The sequence below is a fragment of the Trichechus manatus genome, unplaced genomic scaffold (genome assembly GCF_000243295.1).
Source record: "Trichechus manatus latirostris isolate Lorelei unplaced genomic scaffold, TriManLat1.0 scaffold00092, whole genome shotgun sequence".
Lineage (NCBI taxonomy): Eukaryota > Metazoa > Chordata > Mammalia > Sirenia > Trichechidae > Trichechus > Trichechus manatus.
In genome coordinates, this window is record NW_004444028.1 from 5,435,802 (window position 1) to 5,457,124 (window position 21,323).

General features: G+C 50.4%; 1 protein-coding gene across 1 annotated transcript in view; it reads left to right on the forward strand.

The window, feature by feature from the left end:
• IGF2BP2 (insulin like growth factor 2 mRNA binding protein 2) overlaps positions 1-21,323 on the forward strand; it is a 180,232-nt gene that overhangs the window by 158,331 nt on the left and 578 nt on the right. The window contains exons 10-15 of the mRNA XM_004382334.1: positions 251-379; positions 6,049-6,117; positions 11,384-11,500; positions 16,148-16,222; positions 17,839-17,970; positions 19,935-20,048. Of these exons, the coding sequence (XP_004382391.1) occupies positions 251-379; positions 6,049-6,117; positions 11,384-11,500; positions 16,148-16,222; positions 17,839-17,970; positions 19,935-20,048 (636 nt within the window). The remainder of the gene's footprint in view (positions 1-250; positions 380-6,048; positions 6,118-11,383; positions 11,501-16,147; positions 16,223-17,838; positions 17,971-19,934; positions 20,049-21,323) is intronic.

Here is a 21,323-nt window from a genome sequence, read left to right on the forward strand (position 1 = left end):
GAGAAGGATTCCCCAGAAGAGCCTTGTGGGCCATGTTAAGATGGTGGCAGAGAAGCTTTGAAGGAACGCCAAGATCAAATGGAGGTTTAGAGCCTCCCAGCCCCTGGAGGGGAGGGGGAGGTCCACAGGGCCAAGGCAAGACTGACAAAGAGTTGATGGTACTGGTCTGACAAGAGCTGGAGGCTGACCCAGGCAAATGGCGCCTCTCTGGTCACCTCCCCTCATCTTTTTTCTCCGTTTCTGTTCCCAGCAACAAGCCAATCTGATCCCAGGGCTGAACCTCAGTGCACTTGGCATCTTTTCAACAGGACTGTCTGTGCTGCCTCCACCAGCTGGGCCCCGCGGAGCTCCCCCCGCACCCCCCTACCACCCCTTCGCTGTAAGTAGCTCAGCACATGCTCCAGGCGCCTCCAGGGAGTAACGTTACTCTGCGGTGTCGAGTCAGGGCTAAGGCTTTAATCTGTAGGCCATGCCCTTGAGTGACTGTAGGATGAAGCCAACCTTCCTTAGGACTTCCTCTTAATGGGCAGATTAATATTATTCAGCCAGCCTCTGAAATGTGTGCTCTTAAACACGGCATACGTCTTGTCTAGGAATGGAAGATGCAGCTAGCAAATTCATCAACTAGAAGCCTATTTATTGTAAAAGAAAAAAAAGGTATCTTTTAGCTCAAATAAGGACCTGTGCCTTCATGAGTGGTGTTGGTCATTTATTAAAATATTAGGGAACCTGGTGATCCTTGGGATATATGCAATTCCCACGTATGTCTACAACTCAAACGCACATTTTATTAATAGGCAGTTTTTACTACACAGTGGATATAAACACCTAGCACAATGCCTGGCATTTAATAGCTTCTCAGTAAGTATTTATTATTTACATCCTAACAAACAACGAAAGAGGAAATAAGACTTTATGAGCTGTTGCCCCATTCACAAGCATTATTCACATTACTGGAGATCAGTACATCACCAAATTGGGGTCCAGGATACTTGACAGCTTTTTTTCATTCTTAATTCTTCTCCACATATATTGCTTATTTTTAAGCAAAGTTTATTTTGCCCAGTGTTTATGCTGTTTAAATGGGAGGAGTCGGGGGAGTGGACCTTACCTGAGCCACTCCTTTCTTTTGAGAGGTGGTCTCTGGTGCAGCCATTGCACTGTGTGAATTCCCAGCAGCTCTCTGGGTCTTCTGTAGCCAGGCAGGGTGGACCCATATGCTATTCTGCCTGTCGAATACGGACAGCAATTCGCTGGCACCACATACGTACTTGTTCTGCGGTCTTGTTCAGGCACAGCAATTCCAAGTCATTTCTAAATCTCTCCATTTCTTTAGAGTTATTATCTCTTTCCCTTGGAACTAAGGGACAGAGCCCAGCATTGAGCCCAGCTCTGAGTATGTGGCAGAGGGAGCTGGAGATGTGAAGGTAGGGGTCGTGACAGCTGTTAGAGTCTCGTGTCTGCTCCAAAGAGCAAGAACAGCTATGAGAGGCGCACGTCCCCATGTCCCTGCTCTAAGACGCGAGACTGGCCCAGCTCAGTATACGTGAATGGCACGGAGACACATCTCATTTCTTGAGAGAGAGGCTCTACACACTGCCCTACGGAAGATAACCTCCAAATGCAGGCCTCTCTCTCAACCTAATCATGTAAAGTTGTTGTTGTTGGGTGTGGTCAGGTCATTTCCAGCTCATAGTCACCTAGGATTGCCCCATAGGGTTTTCATGGTTGTAATCTTTACAGGACCAGATAGCCAGGTCTTTCTCCCTCGGAGCCGCTGAGTGGGTTTGAACTGCCAACCTTTTGGTTAGCAGCTGAGCGTTTAACCGTTTGTGCCACCAGTTCTCCTTTAACATAAAGGAGGGGGGAAAGCATAATAACATTAGACCACTTCTAAAACTGATCGTCCACAGTAGGGGCCAGCAAACTACAGCCCGAGGGCCAAATCCAGCCCACTCCTTATGTAAATCAAGTTTTGTTGGAACACAGCCCCACCGCTTATGTACGTGTTGTCTGGTTTTGCTTTCCTGCTGCAACGGCAAAGTTGAGTAAATACGATAGAGACCATGTGGCCCCAAAAGCCTCAGATATTTAGTATTTGGCCCCTTGCCGAAAAAGTTTGCTGATTCCCGATCTAAAACAAGAGGAGAAGTTTTCATGTGATAGCAAAGTATTTTCTAAACTTGAAAATGGGTTTTTGCAGTTGGAAAACTTACATCTGAGATTTTTAGTAAAATAATAGACTAACCATTTTACTGACATATGTAGTTCTTGTACTTTAAAAAATCGTGAGTCTCAGCTCAGATGTCCCCTCCTCCAAGAGCCTTCTGGGTCACCCCAGCCAAAGTGGCTGTCCCCCCGTCATCTCTGCAGCTACCCTTCCTTACTCATCCTGTTCCTTTCTTCCACAACATCTCTGAAGTTACCTTTAGTGTCTGCCTTCCCAGTTGTTATGGACTGAATTGTGCCCCCCAAAAATATGTGTTGTAAATCCTAACCCCTATACCTGTGGATGGATTCCCGTTTGGAATGGGATTTTCTTTGTTATGTTAATGAGGTCATATCTTCAGTTAGGGTGCAGGGTGTGTCTTCACCCCATCACTGTTGAGATATAGAAGAGCAGATTAGGCACAGAAGCAAGCAAGCACAGATGGGGGAAGACATGAGGCTCGCCAAGGAGGTGAGGATCAGGAGCTGAAAAGAGACAAGGACCTTCCCTTAGAGCCAACACAGAAAGCCTTCCCCTAAAGCCAGTGCCCTAAATTGAGACTTCCAGCCTTCTGACAGAGAAAATAGTGAAGTCGTTAAGGACTTCATTTTACTTGGAACCACAATTAACGCCCATGGAAGCAGCAGTCAGGAAATCAAACGACATATTGCATTGGGCAGATCTGCTGCAAAAGACCGCTTTAAAGTGTTAAAAAGCAGAGATGTCACTTTGAGGACTAAGGTGTGTCTAACCCAAGCCATGGTATTTTCACTCACCTCATATGCATGTGAAAGCCGGACAATGAATAAGGAAGACTGAAGAAGAATTGATGCCTTTGAATTATGGTGTTGGCAAAGAATACTGGATATACCGTGGACTACCAGAAGAACAAACAAATCTGTCTTAGAAGAAGTACAGCCGGAATGCTCCTTGGAAGCGAGGATGGCAAGACTTCATCTCACATACTTTGGACATGTTATCAGGAGGGACAGTCCCTGGAGAAGGACATCATGCTTGTTAAATTAAAGGATCAGCAAAAAAGAGGAAGACCCTCAATAAGATGGATTGACACAGTGGCTGCAACGATGGGCTCGAGCATAACAATGATTTTGGATGGCACAGGACCTGGCCGTGTTTCATTCCGTTGTACAGAGTTGCTATGAGTCGGAAGCAACTCGACGACACCTGACAACAACTGTGAGAAAATAAATGTGTCTGTTAAAACCACCCATGTGTGGTGTTTGTGTTACAGCAGCACTGAGAAACTAAGACACCTGTAGAATGGAAGTTCCATGACAGCAAGGACCTTTTCTTCTATTCACTGTGCCCCCAGGGCCTAGAACAGTACTTCACGCATAAAGGGACCGAAGTATTCCTTGAATGTATGAATAAGCACCTGAATGAAGCCTCACAGCAGTATTGTAAGATGTATTGTATTTATCAACTCGTGATGAGGCTCAGAAAGGTTAAATAAAGTATTCCAACTCATAGAGCCGGGCTCAGATCTTCCAACTCCAAAACCACCTTCTATACTCAAAGGCTAACGGCCTCTCCCTACAACAAGTTTCCAGTTGTGATTCTTGAATAAAAAGAGTGAGAAATTTGCCTTTTTTATTCTTGTACAACCAATTCAAAAGATCTCTCCCCTACCCCAACTGGTAGGTCTAAATTTGATAGGTGTTCACGGTGGGAGTATATGAACCCAGAATAGGAGCCGCACTGCAGCTTTTGTATCCCTGGCCTCCCACAAATTCTTGTGTGGGAAAGGCAATCACAGTTCCAAAGAATTTGTTCTGCTCTGACGGCTGAAGGAAGCTGTCCAGGCGAGAAGACGGCAGAAGCGCCCTTTCCCAGGGTAGAGCTTTGTCTGAGCAGAAAAGCTGCAGGAATTCTCCCCCTGCCTTCCACGGCCCAGGCAGGTACCTACACAGAGAAGGGTCTGGAACGATGCTCTCCCCCAGGGAATCCTCAAGAAGGAGGTCGGGCCAGGTGAGCCAAACCTCCTCACCCAGTTCCCTTCAGAACCCGAGTTGGCCAAGAGAATGCTGATCTCATAGCTCCCTCTTCTGGGCGTGAGGTGTCACTGCAGCCTCTTTCTAAGTGGAGGTTCGCAGTACAGCCATCAGTCTCCCGTTACCCGGTTAGGCGGTTACGCCGAGCTCGGTCCCCAGCAGGTGCTGTGGGTACCTCCAGCCCCCCATCCGGGGCAGCCCCCCTCAGGGTTCACATCTCTGCCTTCTCCAAGTCCAGAAGTCCACTCTCCAAGCTCTAAAGAGGAACGGTCTGATTTCGTCCCTCGTGAGTCACAAGGCAAAGTTGGAGTCAGGGTGTGGAGGGCGTGCGTGTCACCGTGAGATTTGCTCACAAGCCCTCGAAGGCAGGTCCGGGACTCCTCGCTCATGCATGCCTGGTCACTGTTGGAACAGTCTTCCAGGGAGGGGAGTTGTCTCGCAGGGCCCGCAGGGATTGGTTCCGTGGTGGACCACAGCCTCTCACCCTTTTCCTGTACAGTACCGTATTTGTGCAAATAACGTGCACAGTATGCATTTTTTGCCAGCCGTGTGACCCCGTCGTTCATTATTTTCCTAGGCACGCTATGTGCGTTATATGTGTGGGCACATTATTTGCGAAAAATACGGTAATGGCAGTGTTTGCTTGGCCTTCTGCAAAGACTTGGCCGACTGGTCAGTGTCCTGCCCATAAGAATATATAAAAGCAGATATATTCCTGTCTTTCAGGACCATTGGGAGGAAGGAAAAAAAAACCAAACCCTTTGCTGTGGAGTCCATTCTGACTCATAGCGACCCTGTGTTAATAGGTTATAAGGGACCTACCCCAGTGCTTTATGCATACTACATATTCAATAAAAAGCAGCTATTTTTTTCCATGTAGGAGCTGGAGGTTCACCTCCCAGCCAGTGCACCTCTTGTGCAGCCATCACTCATCTGTCAGTGGAGGCGTGAGTGTTGCTATGATGCTGCCCAAGTTTCAGCAGAGCTTCGAGACTAGAATGGGCTAGGAAGAAAAGCCGGGTAACCGACTTCTGAAAATCAGCCTATGAAAACCCTGTGCATGGTGTCACCATAAGTTGGGGGGCCAACTTGCCAGCAACTAGCAGCCATAACAACATTTAAAATTTTTTTTTATTATCCAATTAGCTCTATTTTCTTCTGTCCACACCTACCTACCTGTCCCCTGTCTCCTGCACACACAATATATGTATTCATTTATTTTCTTTCTCTTCTCTCTCGATCTGTTTTTGTTTCTCTCCATTCCTTCCCTAATTCTCTGATGGAGCTGACTGGTCTGACTTCCCAGGAGTGCATTTGCTTGTGCTGAATAACTCTCGGATATCGTCCTAGCATCCTCTGTTCCTTTTAACCCAAACTCATAGTTCTGCAGAAAACAGAACCCGCTGCTCTGCCACTCTACCAGGGACAGGTTGAGAGAGAGGAAGTATGTGCGAGTGTGTGTTTGGGTGCAGAAGTGTGCATGTGCGTGCATGTGTGTGTGTGCATGCATGTGTGTGTTTATATATGTGCTTTCACTCTGATGGTAAGTTCCTAGGAAGCCGAAAGCCTGGCTCAGCTTAGAAATGGTCAACATTCCAACCAGGGGGCAGCTGTGACGAGGTGCCACTTTGCCAAGCACTCAGTGCTCCACGGGAGAAAAGTGGAGGGGAGGGCTGGGATGCAGAGGGACTGGTCTCTAGACACCCGAGTGGGTTCAGATGACGGTACACAGAGCCTTATGGCATATGGGAAGTCTGCCTCCTGGGAGCCAGCTGAGGGTCCCTGACAGCATCTGCTGACTGACGGCTGTTTCTCTTCCTGCTGCAGACCCACTCCGGATACTTCTCCAGCCTGTACCCCCCTCACCAGTTTGGCCCATTCCCGCATCATCACTCTGTAAGTGCCCCGCTATTCAGCCCCATCTGCCCCTTTGCCCCCCTTCCTGTGGCTAGCACCTCATGATCCTTCATGGACTGATGCCACCTCCTTAGCTGGCACCAGTGAACGTGTGTTCCGGGTCCTGTGGCTCTGGGCTGACCCGGCGCACACAGCGCAGAGCATCAGTACAGCACACCACCCAGCACGGAAGCGCACCTGAGGTTCTTCAGGGGCTGGTGCTGGTGCCAGGACATTCCTGCTCATCACATCTCACAGGTGGCAGAAAACGGGTGCACACCCGTGATCAAGAAGTCAGGGGAGGAGGTGGTGTTCGACTAATGAGCAAAGTTTTCAAAGAAGCTGTTTGAACAAAGTCTTGCAAATGAGGTCGTGTTATTCCCACAGAGCTCCTATGGCAAGACTCCCTGGTGGGTTTGCCCAAGAGTCCTCTCCTTCTCTCACAGGGTCCCAGGAGGGTGGCTTGTCTCTGTCTTTTTTTCTTTTTTAAAAATATTTTATTGTGTTTTTGGTGAAAGTTTACACAGGAAATCAGTTTTTCATTTAACAGTTTCTATACATATTGTACAGTGACATTGGGTACATGCTCCACATTGTATCGGCATTCTCATTATTTCCATTTTGGCTGCCCTGTTTCCATTAATCTAGTTTCCCTGTCCCCCCAGCCTTCTCATCTTTGGTCTAGGGTGAATGTTAACCATTTGGTTTCATCTAGACAATTATTTTGAGGAGCACAGTACTCATGGGTGATAGTATTTATTTTATGGGCCCGTCTGTCATTTGACTGAAAGGTGATGTCCGGGAGTGGTTTGAGTTCCAAGTTTAAAGAGTGTCTCAGGGCCGTAGTCTTGGGGGTTCATCTAGTCTCTACTGGTCCAGTAAGTCTAACCTTTTTTTAGGAATTTGAGTTTTGTTCTACATTTTTCTCCCATTCTGTTCAAGCCCATCTACTGAGTCCCTAGTCCGAACGGTCGGTAATGGTAGTCGGGCACCATCTAGTTCGTCTGTTCTCAGAGTAGGTGATGTCATTGATGGTGTAGACTGATGGTTTTGTAGACTAGTTTCTTCTTTGAGTCTTTGGTTTCCTTCTTTCTCTTTAGCTCTAGACCAATAGTAGAGACCAATAATTGTATCTTAGATTTGCCTGTGTCTTCCTGGGCAATCTCCATGCTGTCCTGGTTTAAAAAAAAAGAAAATTAGTTGCCATCTCGTTTTGAATCTGGAGCCACTCTTAGGAAAATGCCATACCCGGCCGCAAGATGGGCTGCACGGCTTTCCATTCCTTCTAGCAAGTGCCTCAGGGCCCTGTCCTCAGACCAGGTTTGTTTAATAACTTTATTGATTTATTGGATGAAGACACAGAAGAAGTACACATCAGATTTGTATGTGACATGAAACCTGGAGGGATGGCTAATGAGGACTGACTGTAGATGAAATATCCTGACATACTAGACAACCAGGCCACACCCAACAGAACAGAATTCAATAGGAAAAGTCCGAAGGCTGCATTTAGGCTCAAAAACTAAAACAGGCAAACGTAGGATGGCGGAGAGCAGAGAAAGTAAAGGGTCCCGTGAAAAGCACCTGGGAGTTCTTGCTGCCTAGACATTTTAGATGAAGCATCATGCCAGCTACTAAATGCACTTACAGAATCACCAACAGAGTTAGCGAGGTAACGTGAAGGAAGCGAGAGCGTCGCTGCACTCCAGACTAGCGTACGTGGTACCGACCAGCATGGTGAGTGTTGTGATCGGTTCTCTGGCCACTCCGTAGGAAGGACGTGTCAAGCCCGAGTTTATGTGGTGGAGCTGGCCGTGATTGCAGGACACCCAGAAACTATCATGGGAAAGAGGGTTAGAGAAGAGGAGGCTCAGAAGGGGTGGTCCTGTGAAAGAGAAAGTAGACTTGTTTTGTGTTGAGCCTCAGTACAAAAGTAAGACCAGAGATCATAAGTTTCCCAGAGTTTAACTTCAGCCATTTCAGCCCAATGTAGATGAGAGCTTTGTAATCATCAAATCTGACCAACATCAGGCCTGTCTGTGTCCTGAAGCACTGAGCTCCCCATCACTAGGGAGGCACATCTCATAATACACATTTGTATGTTCATTCAAAACTAAAAAGTCCAAGACAGAAATACTAGGCCAAGGACAAAAAGAAGTATTGTTTTTGATAATGCCACAACGTGCACCCCATCTTGAGTCCACCGGAAAGGCAGGTTAGAGTTTTTCAAAGTCCATTGTGTAGCACCTCACATGTCAGGTGATGCTCAACACGCAACCCTTTGAGGTGGAAGTATCATCCTAGGTTTATAAGAAGCTGAGGCCCAAGAAGACTTGAGTGAGTGGCTCAAGAAAGATGGAAGGCTCTTCACCTAGATTCCTGGGGTGTGAAGTCTTTTTTTTTTTAGTGGTCTCATACAATCTTTGCCCTTTTGTGACTAATTAATTTCATTAGCATAATGCCTTCCAGATTCATCCATGTTGTGAGATGTTTCACGGATTCATCATTGTTCTTTATCATTGTGTAGTGTTCCATTGTGTGTACGTACCATAATTTTTCTTAAAGGATGCTCAGTAACTATCCAGACAAGGTGAGAGACAGGGTGGGCGTTGGAGAACTTCTAGATAGATGGACAAGTAGCCTGAACAAAGGCATTAAGTTTAAAAAAAAAAAAAAAAATTGGTATGGCTACAAGTAAATAGGAGGCCCTGGGTGCCGCAAACAGTTAAGTGTTCTGCTACTAACTGAACGGATGACGGTTCAAATCCACCCACAGGCACCTTGGACGAAAGGCCTAGTGATTTGCCTCAGAAAGATCTCAGCTATTGAAAATCCTATGGAGCACAGTTCTAGTCTGAAAACACATGGCATCACTACGAGTCAGAATCGACTTGATGGCAACTGGTTTGGTTTTAGGTTTTGGTACTAGGCAAATGATTAAAAAAAAAAAAAACTATTGCCATTGATTTGATTCTGACTCATAGCGACCCTATAGGGCAGAGTAGAACTGCCTGGGTGTGAAGTCTTTGTTCTCATATCACACCACGGCCTGCGGGGCTGACTCAGGAAAGGGGTTTATGGGTGGTGGGCAGAAACGTGAGCCCATGGACTTCTCCTCACTCCTCTTTTGCCTCAACTCTGGTTCGCTAGCAGTCCTGAGAGGGTCGTGTATTTCAGTTCGCTGAGACTTTCACTCTCCTGACCAACCATGGAGTGAGGTCTGGTTTATGTGTTGATTGCACTCCAAAAGGCCGTGGCCGTTGAATGCCTGAAAAATCTGTCATGTTGCAAAGGCACTGGGATGGCCCATGATTCAATGGGCGTTCTGTGAATGCTTTTGTAAAGCAGTCAACCAATATTTTGCCTGCTCTTTTAAGTTGGGATTTTGGTATGTATTCCTGAAGTGGAACATACCTATGTATTCTATCTAAGCAAGACTCAACTTGAGGGGGATCTGTCATCTCCCAAGTTTTGGGCTTTAAAACATGACTCATCTCAGAGTCTTCGAAGAAGGGCTTAGATAGGTCTTTGAAACCCACACCGTCTTTCCTGTTGTTGTTGTGTGCTGTTGAGTCCATTCCGACCTACAGCGACCCTACAGGACAGAGCAGAACTGCCCCATAGGGTTTCCAAGGAGCAGCTGGTGAATTTGAACTGCTGACCTTTTGGTTAGCAGCCACACTCTTAACCACTGAGCCACCAGGGCGCCGCCATCTTTCCTAGTAGGTACTAAATGAAAGCACACCCGATTCTAAAGTCCACAGAGAAGTCTCCCGACCCTATCTTGTGTGATACAGGGGTTGATCTTCTGGCGGGTGTGGAGGGTTCACTGTGGACCCTTTTTTCTCAGTCAGTTTCCCGTGATGTTTTTATGCTGTACCAAACAGGTATGCCTGTCTCTGTGTTGATTGGCTCTTCCCTTTGTTCCCTTTGGTGGCTCTGAGACTTCAGAGTGAGCTTTAACCATCCCTTCCCAACCCCAGCCCATCCTGGCCTCCCCTATTTCAGTCTTTTCTCAGGCCCAATGTTCTTTTAACCCTCCATCTTCCGCCTAGAACCTTTGTCATTTGTTGCCCAAAAAAACCAAACCAAACGCGTTGCCGTCGAGTCGATTCTGACTCATGGCAACCCTATAAGACAGAGTAGAACTGCCCCATAGGGTTTCCAAGGAGCGGCTGGTGGATTCCAACTGCTGACCTTTTGGTGAGCAGCCGTGCTCTTAACCGCTGGGCCCCAGGGCTCCATTCGGTGCCCGGTCCTGGGAGATGGCTCTTCCTGTGTGTTGGTTGTCTACCTAGTGTTTTATGCCTGGAACCATTTCAAGTGTTAGGATGCAGATACGTGAATGACTCACCCCTGCTTTTAAGAAGCTCCTAATCTGATGGGGGAAGTCCCTGGGTGGTGCAGATGTGCTTGGCTGCTAACTGAAAGGTCAGAGGTTCGAGTCCATTTAGAGGTACCTCAGAAGAAAGGCTGGTGATCTACTTCCCAAAAAATCAGCCACTGAAAACCCTATGGAGCACAGTTCTACTTTGACACACATGGAGTCACCATGAGTTGGAGCTGACACGATGGCAACTGGTTAGTCTGCAGAGTGATAGCATGCGAGCTAGTGACTGTAGTAGAATGTGGGAGCCCCAGAGAATCATGGCTTACTTCCCTGGAGATGTTGGGGAAGACTTCATGGAGGAGGTGACATTTGAGCCAGACAAGCAGATAAGGTGTAGGCAGAAGAGTGAAGAAGGCCTTTGTAGACTGATTTTCGGACTTCACCATGGCCAACATTTGTGCCATTCTCTGACTTTTACTTAAAAATGTGCAAACCTGAATTGTACACATAAAATTGGTTGAAATGGCAAATATTGTACCACAGTAAAATGTTTAAAAAGTAAAAACATCCTCCTTTTCCATACGTGAGCTTGAAAGTGAGTTCCTCCTGAGTGCTCCCTCTGGAGTTGTCTACGGCATGAGTGAAGCCTAACCCTGTGAGCAGACAGCTTTTTGGATCCAGCAAAGTCAGGGATGCTCAAGAGAAGTTTCCATTTTGATTGTCATGTAATACTGCTTGTGTTCAGACTCACTCCTCCAGCATCACATCCACGGAGCCTCGTGTCCTCAGAAGAGTCCCGTGCGCCATTTTGTCCATTTCCTTGGACACTGGGGCTGTCCCACCATGTGGTGCATAGCAGGTGCTTGGTAACTGTTGAGTGTCTGAATAAGAAACCCCATTTGGAATGATGTCTTCTGTCTTGTCTTACTCTTCCAGTATCCAGAGCAGGAAATTGTGAATCTCTTCATCCCAACTCAGGCGGTGGGCGCCATCATCGGGAAGAAGGGAGCACACATTAAACAGCTGGCTAGATTCGCTGGGGCCTCTATCAAGGTAAGGCAGCTCTCAACGGCTGTTTTTATCCCCTACCACCACCTCCCCCCATCCCATATCTCTTGCTCCTTTCAGTCCCAGGAAACTCTTCACCATCCATGGGTAAAATCCCACAGGACCTAGAAAATATGCCTCCCAGAATATTCCCATCTACTCGCATCTCGGAGTCCTGGTGGTGCAGTGGTTAAGAGTTTGGCTGCTAACCAAAGAGTTGGCAGTTCAAGTCCACCAGCCGCTCCTTGGAAACCCTATGAGTTCTCCTCTGCGCTATAGGGTCGCTATGAGTCAGAATCGAGACTCGACAGCAACAGGTTTGGTAGTCAGAGGATGGGAGCCCTGTAGGGTCGCTGTGAGTTGGAATTGACCCGACAGCGATGAGTTTTGACTCTCATCTTTCTTTCCCTCTCTTTTTTGTTCAACTAACAACTGAATTAGAAAAAACATAACAAAGGTTTCCAGAAAGGTTGAGGGTTTTTCCCAAGCTAAGGGAATGGTCTTGAGTAGAGCTATTGTTTGTACTTAACAGCGTTCAGTGCTTTGATTCTTTAATTAGTCTCAGCTTCAGACACCCGTCAACTTTGAGAAAAGAGTTAGAATCAGAAACTCCTGAAAAAAGGATGGTAAAATCACAGATAAACAGAAGCTGGTGAGCTAACCTGGTCTGAGCCCTGGGACTGAACAGAGAGGCTCAAGAAGGAAGGCCCCTCATTTATGGAAATGGTTTCGAGTGCAGACACGGCTGCAGCTACACACCCACATCCTGCCGCGTTGAGCACAATGTGAAGGCTCGTCAGAGAAGCTGAAAGGGAAGGATTATTCGACCCTGGTCCTGCTCCAAGCCCAGCTATCAGCTCTGACTCACAGGCGGAACGCTGAGCACATCCAAGCCTCGTGAAACGCTGTCGGAAACAGAGTTTCCGTTGTTACGTAAAATAATTTGCTACCATGGGACAACCCGGGATTCCGAGCGAGAGGTCTCATGACTTGGAGAGAAAGAATGCTTACAGTTTCTCCCCAGGAAGAGCTGGAATTTCTCCCACAGCAAGTGTTCTGGGGAAAAAACAAAACATTCCGAGTCGTGCAGAACAAGGATTGCAGTGAGAGCATAGAAGAATTGTATTTGGGTAAACGGTCTCTCCCTCCTGCCCCACCCCTGCAGGCCTCACTGATCTCACCTGCAGAGAAGACATACTGGGTGAGAGCCCCGGGGTTGGGGGGCAGGGAGGACAGCCAGGCGCAGGAGAGACCCTGCCCAGGGACTGATGGGCAGGTGCAGCCCCGCCCCCGTGGTGGGAGGGGTGAAGTGTGGAGGAGCCTTGGGCTGGCAGCATCCTGAGGACCTTTCCCAGAGTCCAGTCTTGTGGGCTGAGGTGCCTGCAGAAGACCGAGTGAGACGATTTCAACTAAAAGGGATTCGAGGGATCATCTCATCAAATCCCCCTTTTTTTCAGCTGAGAAAGTAAGGTTCGGGTATATAGGGACAGAGCTCGGCTGCTAACCAAAAGGTTGGCAGTTCGAATCCACCAGCTGCTCCTTGGAAACCCTATGGGGCAGTTCTAATCTGTCTTATAGGGTTGCTATGAGTCTGAATTGACTTGACGGCAACGGGTTTGGTTTTTTTTAGGGACGCGGCCAAGGTGCACAGCTAGCTTGTAAGCAACAGGACTGGCTTTTCGATATGAATTCTGCTGGCCCGCAGGATATTGGGAGCCCTGGTGGCGCAGTGGCTAAGAGCTCAGCTGCTAACCAAAAGGTCGACAGTTCGAATCCACCAGCCGCTCCTTGGAAACCCTATGGGGCAGTTCTACTCTCTCCAGTAGGGTTACTATAAGTCAGAATTGACTCGACGGCAAGGGGTGGGGTGAATTGCTGCAGTATCTCTTTCCAGGTGCCTTATCTCATTTAACTCTCTCAGTAAGTCTGTGACACAAGGATTATGGTCCATGGTGAAACCAGACCTGTCCAAGGCCACAAAGCTAGTGAATCCGGGAGGCAAGATTTGACGGGGTGACCTTCTTTCTGGGTGAGTGTTTTTTACCTGACTACTGTATCATCAGAATCATCCCAGCAGGGCCTTTTGGAAGAGAGAGAGAGAGTGAGATGGAGGGAGGGCAATGCCTTGGCCTTGACTGCCATGTTCCCACAGTCCTTCCGTGTCCCAGCAAGGCTGAGTGGTGACACATTACTCTGCTCGTGAGCTCTGAAGTGGGCAGAGACTGCAGAGCCAGACCAGGGAGACAGACCAGCCTCCCCAGTCTGGTTAATGACCAGCTGTTTTTTCTCCTGCTGGAATGCCACAATGCCACTCAGACTGTGGAAGTACACAGGCAGCTCCCTGACTGCTGGCCTCAGCTGGTGAAAGCCAGACAGCAGAGTGATCAGGGGCTCCTCCCAGAATCTAAGTGAGGCAGCACTGAGTCACTAGGAAGTGGACGGCAACGGCAGAGCTGATCTGGTCGACGTGAACTGTGAATCAGCCCTTCAGCCCTCGGTTGAGTGGGAGTAAGAGCCGGGAACCGATGTGCCTGTTCTCCGGTGGCTTAGTCATCCAGTGCTGCTATGACAGAAATACCACAAGTGGATGGCTTTAACAAAGAGAAGCTTATTTCTTTGCAGTAAAGTAGGCTAAAAGTCCAAATTCAGGGTGTCAGCTCCAGGGGAAGCCTTTCTCTCTCTGTCGGCCTTCTCATCAGTATTCCGCCAGACTAGGAGCTTCTCCGCGCAGGGACCCCAGGTCCAAAGGACACGCTCTGCTCCCGGCACTGCTTTCTTGGTGGTATGAGGTCCTCCAACTCTCTTCTTGCTTCCCTTTTATCTCTTGTAAGATAAAAGGTGGTACAGGCCACATCCCAGGGAAACTCCCTTTACATTGGATCAGGGATGTGACCTTAGTAAGGGTGCTACAATCCCACCCTAATCCGCTTTATCATAAAATTATAATCACAAAATGGAGAGCAACCACACAACGCTAGGAATCATGGCCCAGCCACATTGATACACACATTTTTTGGAGGACATAATTCAATGCATGACATCCAGTCTCTCATTTACCCTGAGACAGGGACCAGGTAAGTCCTGGCTCTGGGTCTAAAAGTAGACATGGTGGTTCCCACCCACAGTCTCAAGGGCCAGTGTGTCTGTGGCCTGCTGGAGGGTCTCAGTCCCCCAGACGCACTGCATCTGTGTGTTTCAGCTGAGGCAGCTGCTGGGAAATGGCCACCATCCTGACCAAGCAGGCTGGCAGGGAAAGCCCTCAGGAAGCCCGGTCATCGATGGTGTGTCTCACATTCATCTTCATGCCACAGAGTAATCAAGGCCAGAGAGAGGGCGGTCGAAGATGTCGTAAATGGACCCCTCCTTCTAGAGCGGGCACAGGGCAGGGCAGGCCTCGGATATGTGATCACAGTAAACCTGGGACAGAAACCCTGGGCCCTGAGGCTCATGCACGGAGCCGGGCGTTGAACATTAAATCCTGCAGCAGGCCCCTTCCTGGGGGAGCCCAAGACTGAGACTCGGTAGGCTGGAGCTGAGAGATGCAGAAATGCGACATCAGTGGTGGATCCTGTGTCATTCCAAATCAATGTTTTTCTCAAGGCTCCCTCTCAGGAAGGGTGCCTCCCCTGAGCTGCTGGTTTTGTTTTGCCTGAGGAACCTGTGACCCTGGAGTGGATCGTGTTTCTCTGTATTTGCTCGTAGAAAGCGGAGCCCCGGGTCTGTGGGCCAGCTCAGGCAGGTAGGGGCCTTACGGGATGCATCTTGTGTTCAAACCTCACTCCTGCCTCGTCCTGACATTCCTCAGTGCCTGGCTGACTCTTAACTCATTTGGCTTTTAGTTAGGCTTACTTTTGCTACATTTATCTGTCTTTTAAAGCTGCCTTAAATCTTGTTTGGAGTAAGGCAAAGTGTGCATAATAGCGATCTCGTTAGCAAAAAAAAACTTGCTCCAGCTATTGTTTGCAAAATCAGAGCCCCAGAAAGTGAGAGCTAGAAGGGAGCCTTGGGCTGCCAGGTTCCACCTGCACATTCACAAATGCAGAAAGCCCGGGGGTGGGTGGTTTGCTCAGCACCTCATGGTGAGCGACTTGGGGGCAGAGCCAGACTGGCACTGAGGGTCCTCGTTCCTGCTCTGGTGCTGTCATGCTTCACATTTGTTGGCCGTGGAGGACGTGGTCCTTGCCACCCTGCTCTAACGCACTTGTCCCTCACAGCCGTGGGAGCTATCAGACCCAGGGAGACCTTTCCTGCAGGCTGGGCTCTAGTTTAGCCCCTCTGTGGACCTGCTCTTCCTCCCCTCTGGGCTCTGTGTGGACTGGCAGGGCCTGTTCCGGCCTCTTCCTAGAGCTGTTGACTCCCTGGTCTGTCCTGAGACTTGGTGAGAGGAGGCTGGTGCCCGGAGCAGAGACAGGCAGTAACTGCTAACATGCTCCTGACTCCCTGAGTAGCCAGAGACCCAAATTGGATCCTGGACATGCGGTCATGACTTCTAAGACCCAGGTGGAGGCAGCACAGGGTCACACGCAGCACCAGGTCCGAAGTCAGAAGCCATACAGTCTTCTCTTCTCTCCTAGTGTGGTGCTATCCAGGTAGGAAAGAAAGGGGCTTGGGAAGCGCAGCTGGACATCAGTATTTCCTGTTTGTGACCTACAGATTGCCCCCGCGGAAGGCCCAGATGTCAACGAAAGGATGGTCATCATCACCGGACCCCCTGAAGCCCAGTTCAAGGTCAGTGCTATGGGCCACCTCAGCCCTGCGGGCCCGGGACACAGGGAAGCCTGTCTGGGGGCGCTCAGGGCCTTTGTCGCAGGTGGCACCCAGCTCAGAGGCATGTCCAAGGCCTCTTCTTCTTTGGAGGCCCAACCTCCTTAGACTCGCCCTGCCTGCCCACCCTCCCAGCTGGTCCCTCTGTGTGTGCCCTCCATCCCTTCTCTGCCCTGGGGAAAGCAGCTGGTCTGTCGGGGCCCAGTTCATATGACCCTCCACTGGGACATCTCTGACCCCGCAGCCATGGTTTTAATGACGGATGTCTCAGACACATGTAGTCATTTCTACCCTCAGGCTGTGGGAACAGTAACGTGGGGTGTCAGGGGAAACAGCATGTAAGGGAAGTCCTTGGTGAGGTGCATTTTGTAGATTAGCGGTTTCCTGGGGATGGGGATGGAGCCCTGGTGGCGCAGTGGTTAAGAGCTCGGCTGCTAACCAAATGGTCAGCAGTTTGAATCCACCAGCCAGTCCTGGGAAACCCTATGGGGCAGTTCTAGTCTTATAGGGTCGCTATGAGTTGGAATCAACTCAACGTCAACAGGTTTGGGGTTTTTTTGGGGGGGGGTGGGATATGGGGGCAGGAGCAATTGGGACCAACTGCTGATAAGTGTGGGCTTCTTTTCGGGGTGATGAAAATGTTCTGGAATTAGATAAAAAAACCAAGCTCATTGCCATCGAGTCAATTCTGACTCATAGCGCCTCTATTGGACAGGGAAGAACTGCCCCATAGGGTTTCCAAGGAGCAGCTAATAGATTCGAACTGCTGACCTTTTGGTTAGCAGCCTTAGCTCTTAACCAGGGCTCCATATAGATGCTAGGGATACAGAAATAAGACACACAGTTCCACCCCGTCACTCCTGCACCCCGGCACAGAAAGCTTGCTAGAGGAGGTGATCAGCTACCTGCAGAGCCACGTTAACAGAGTGCATGGGACTGGGTACGGCCGGAGCAGCCTCTTCAGACACAGGGTCTGTGAGACAGCGGAAGCCGGCACACAGCCTCCCGTGAGTCTGGCCCAGGAGTGTTTGGCGATGGGGGTGTTGAGCTGCCCGGTCTCTCCAGTACCCTTCGCGGCACTGATAGGGCAGGTGGACTTGCCCCGGCGCCGAGAGCCACCGGGTGTCTTAGTCATCTAGTGCTGCTGTAACAGAAGTACCACAAGTGGGGGGTTGTAACAAACAAATTTATTTTCTCACAGTTTAGGAAGCCAGCAGTCTGAATTCAGGGCACCGACTTTAGGAGAAGATGTTCTGTCTCTGTTGGCTCTGGGGGAAGGTCTTTGTCTCTCTTCAGCATCCGTAGGCCTGGCCTTCCCTGGCTCCTTGGTGATCTTCCTGTGCCGTGGTGTCTCTCTTCCCCTAACTGTGCTGCTCTTCTTCCTTGCTTCATCTGCTCCTTCTATATCTCAAGAGAGATGGCCTCAAGCCACGCCCTACACTAATCCTGTCTCAGCAACATAACAAAGAAACCCCTCTCCCAAATGGGATTATAACCACAGGTGTAGTTGGATTTACAACGCGTACTTCATACTTCGGGGACACAGTTCAGTCCGTAACAGCAGTCACGTGCCCTCACAGGCCCAGGGGCGGATCTTTGGGAAATTGAAAGAAGAAAACTTCTTCAACCCCAAAGAAGAGGTGAAGCTGGAAGCCCACATCAGAGTGCCCTCTTCCACAGCTGGCCGGGTGATTGGCAAGGGCGGCAAAACCGTAAGTGTGCTCCACGCTGGCTTCCCCCTGGGCCGAGCCTGGGCTTCCCCAGACCCTCACTAGCTCTTCCTCTCCCAACTCATGGTCAAGGTCTTTGGCCAACAAACCGAAGCTGTCCTGGCAGCTGAGCCTTTGAGGCATGATGGTCCCACGGCCAAGTAATCAACGTCATTCCAGAGCTTAGTGCCCCAAATCCATGGCGCTGAGCCAGACACCAGAAACACCAAGTCCTGTGCCCAGTAACACCCCATCTCGGTGATATGCTGATAAATGAAGGGCCCCACTCCCCAACCACAGGAGGCTGTCTCCTGCTCCCTTTATGCCTACACATATAAAAAAAAAAAAGACCAAACTCATTGCCGCTGAGTCCATTCCGACTCATAGCGACCCTAGAGGACAGAGTAGAACTGCCCCAGAGGGTTTCCAAGGCTGTAATCTTGGGGGAAGCAGACTGCCACCTCTTTCTCCTGAGGAGCGGCTGGTGGGTTCGAACTGCAGACCTTCCAGTTAGCAGCCGAGTGCTTAACCACTGTGCCACAGGGCTCCTTTCACACACAGCAGCCGGTAAAGGAGTCAAGGGTTGACTTCCACCCGGAGTATCTGCTGACCCCCTTGGCAGACCACCTTCTCTGAATTTCAGGGTCAGGGACCTTTGGGGTCTAGTGTCTCACACTCTCTTCTGACTCCCCACACTCCCGGAGCCCTAAATCTTCCTCCTCCTGGTTCTGCCTTCCGGCTGCTTCCCAGACCTGGCCGTGGCCTAAAGGGAGCTAGTTTAGCGCTCGTCTGATGGGTGAGAAGGAAATCGTTTTTTAAAAATAAGGTTTTCAACCTGGAGGTGGCAGTAACACTGTGTAATGTGAAAGGTGCCAGAGAACCGACTCTGAAGCTGTAGGAACGAGCAGATGATCTGTCGGCCACAGATGTGTTCTGAAACACGACCTGGTGGGGAGAGGACCCCCAGGAGGTTCCATGGAGCCAAGCGCACGCTGGCAGAGCGGCCCGCAGGGTGGCGGGCTTTGAGGGGTCACTGGAGTCCTGAGTGCACGCGTGTGCGCATGTATGTGCGCCTGCAGTTTTGTGAATTTCTTTATATTGAAACTTACAGAGGAATCAAAGCCACGTTGTAGATATAATGAATGGCCTTTATGCAAAAGAATACAGTTGCATGGAATGCAGACTATTCCCCGGATCCAGGAATGTGATCAGAGCCAGGCAGACGCCCTGAGCCAGGCACAGCTGCACTGGAGTAAAGGCAAGAAAGCAAACAGTGTGGGAGAGAGTGGACTCCTGCGCCCCTCAGGTCATATGTGGCTATTTTAGAAGCAGTCACTGAGTCTCGAGCCCTCGGGGACAGTCAGCTGTCTGCTAAGCACTTGCCACCCCCCACCTATGTGCTCAGCACCATGCGGGGGGCCAGAGGACCCGTCCGACCCCTCGGGAAGTGTGTGGTCCTGCTGGGAGGCAGACCTTGTGAGGCGGGTGAGGAGCGCCTGACTGCAGGAAACGGGTTTTAGAAAAGGGAGATCAGCGTGGCCCGGAGGCTTCACAGAGGCGCTGGGCCTCACGTTGCAGACAGAAGGGATGACAGTCCGAGGGCAGGGTCAGCCTCAGCAAGGCTGGTGGGCAGGAATGCACATGAAGGGTAGGGAAGAGAGCAGGGCCTGATGGGCAAGGAAGGCTCCCCCTGGTGAGTCAGACATGAGGAGGTGTCGGCTCCTGGCGGCATCCAGGTGGGCATGTCCGGGAGGTGTGGTCTTCATACCTGGATTATGGGGATTCTGGGGTCGCTGTGAGCACGCGCAGGCACGGCTCAGTTTAGGACTCCAGAGTGAGGGAGCTCAGCCTGGAAGCAGCCTTGTGGAGCCGCAGGCCGGACACCTTCCTTGTCACTGGCCCATGTGACAGGTGGAGGGAGGCCCCCAGAGGTGGCCCTCTCCCACACCCCATCCTCCCCTTCCCAGGTGAATGAACTGCAGAACCTAACCAGCGCAGAAGTCATCGTGCCTCGGGACCAAACGCCAGATGAAAATGAGGAAGTGATCGTCAGAATTATCGGGCATTTCTTTGCTAGCCAGGTACCTGCGTTGTGAGGCCCCCTTGCTCCTGCCAGTCTCCCTTCCATTCTCTGTCCGTCTTCTCGGTGGCCTTGTCAGGTGGCCACAGGCCCTGTACACACCCTTGCACCCCTAAGACGGGACCTCGCCCTGGTTCTTCCTGGCTTCGGCCCTTGGATCTGCCTGCTCGGCGCTGGGCGTGCTGGGGGGCTCGAGGAAGTATAGAACCTCTGCGTCAAGCCCTGAGTTGAAGACAGGCGAGTTCCAAACCCCTGAAATGCTAACATTCGAGGTCTCAGCTCCCCCTCACCCCTCACTCATTCACACAGCCTCTCTTTGCTGAGAGCCCTACCTGGCAGGGGCCCACCCTCCAGGCTCCCCAGCCAGCAGGCCTGGGGGCCAAAATCTCACCACTGAGGATTCAGTCCTAACTGTGTTGTGGTTAGATGCCATCGAGTCGGTTCCGACTCACCGCGACGGCACGTACAACAACCAGGCGCTGCCGGTCCGCGTCGTCCTCACGGTTGTTGTTACGCTTGAGCCCACTGTCGCAGCCACCGTGTCAGTCCATCTCATTGAGGGTCTTCCTCTTTTTTGCTGATCCTGTACGTGACCGAGCAGGACGGCCTTCTCCAGGGACTGGAGCCTTCTGACAACGTGTCCAAGCTGTGTGAGACGAAGTCTCATCGTCCTCGCTTCTGATGAGCCTTCTGGCTGTGCTGCTTCCAAGGCAGATTGTAGGAGACTCCCCACCCATTGCTCTTTCCTCTCTCCTCCCCTTCTCCATCTCACTGCCCCACCCCATCAGGACACTGCCTCACACAGCTGCTCCGCGTTCCTTCTGGAAAGGCTAGCACCTCAGCATGATTTGCCTCGTTCTTTTTGTTGCTTTTTGTTGGTTGGGTTTTAGGGGAGAGCAGTCCCTGTCCTTGTCCTAAACTAGCGAAGACAAGTGGTCTAGACTTACATGGAAGGTGTCTAAGCTGTCAGCTTGCTCTTCCAGCGCCTTTGCCTGTGCTAGGAGACCTAATGTGCAGGGAGGAGACCTGCCCAAGCTGCCGCCCCAGTCCATCCCCATTGCCCTTACAAGCTCCTACCTGAGGGTCCTGGCAGTCGCAGCCCCTCCACACCCCACTCTGTTCTTTGTCACATCCGTTTCTCCAGCGCTCTGGGGAGGTGTCTGAAGAGCCTGCGGCCTCTAGGATTCAATCTTCCCTGAGGCCCTGCAGGGGAGAGGGGTGAGGTGGGTGGGGTCAGGTTCAGAGGCCCTGCAGGGGAGAGGGGTGAGGTGGGTGG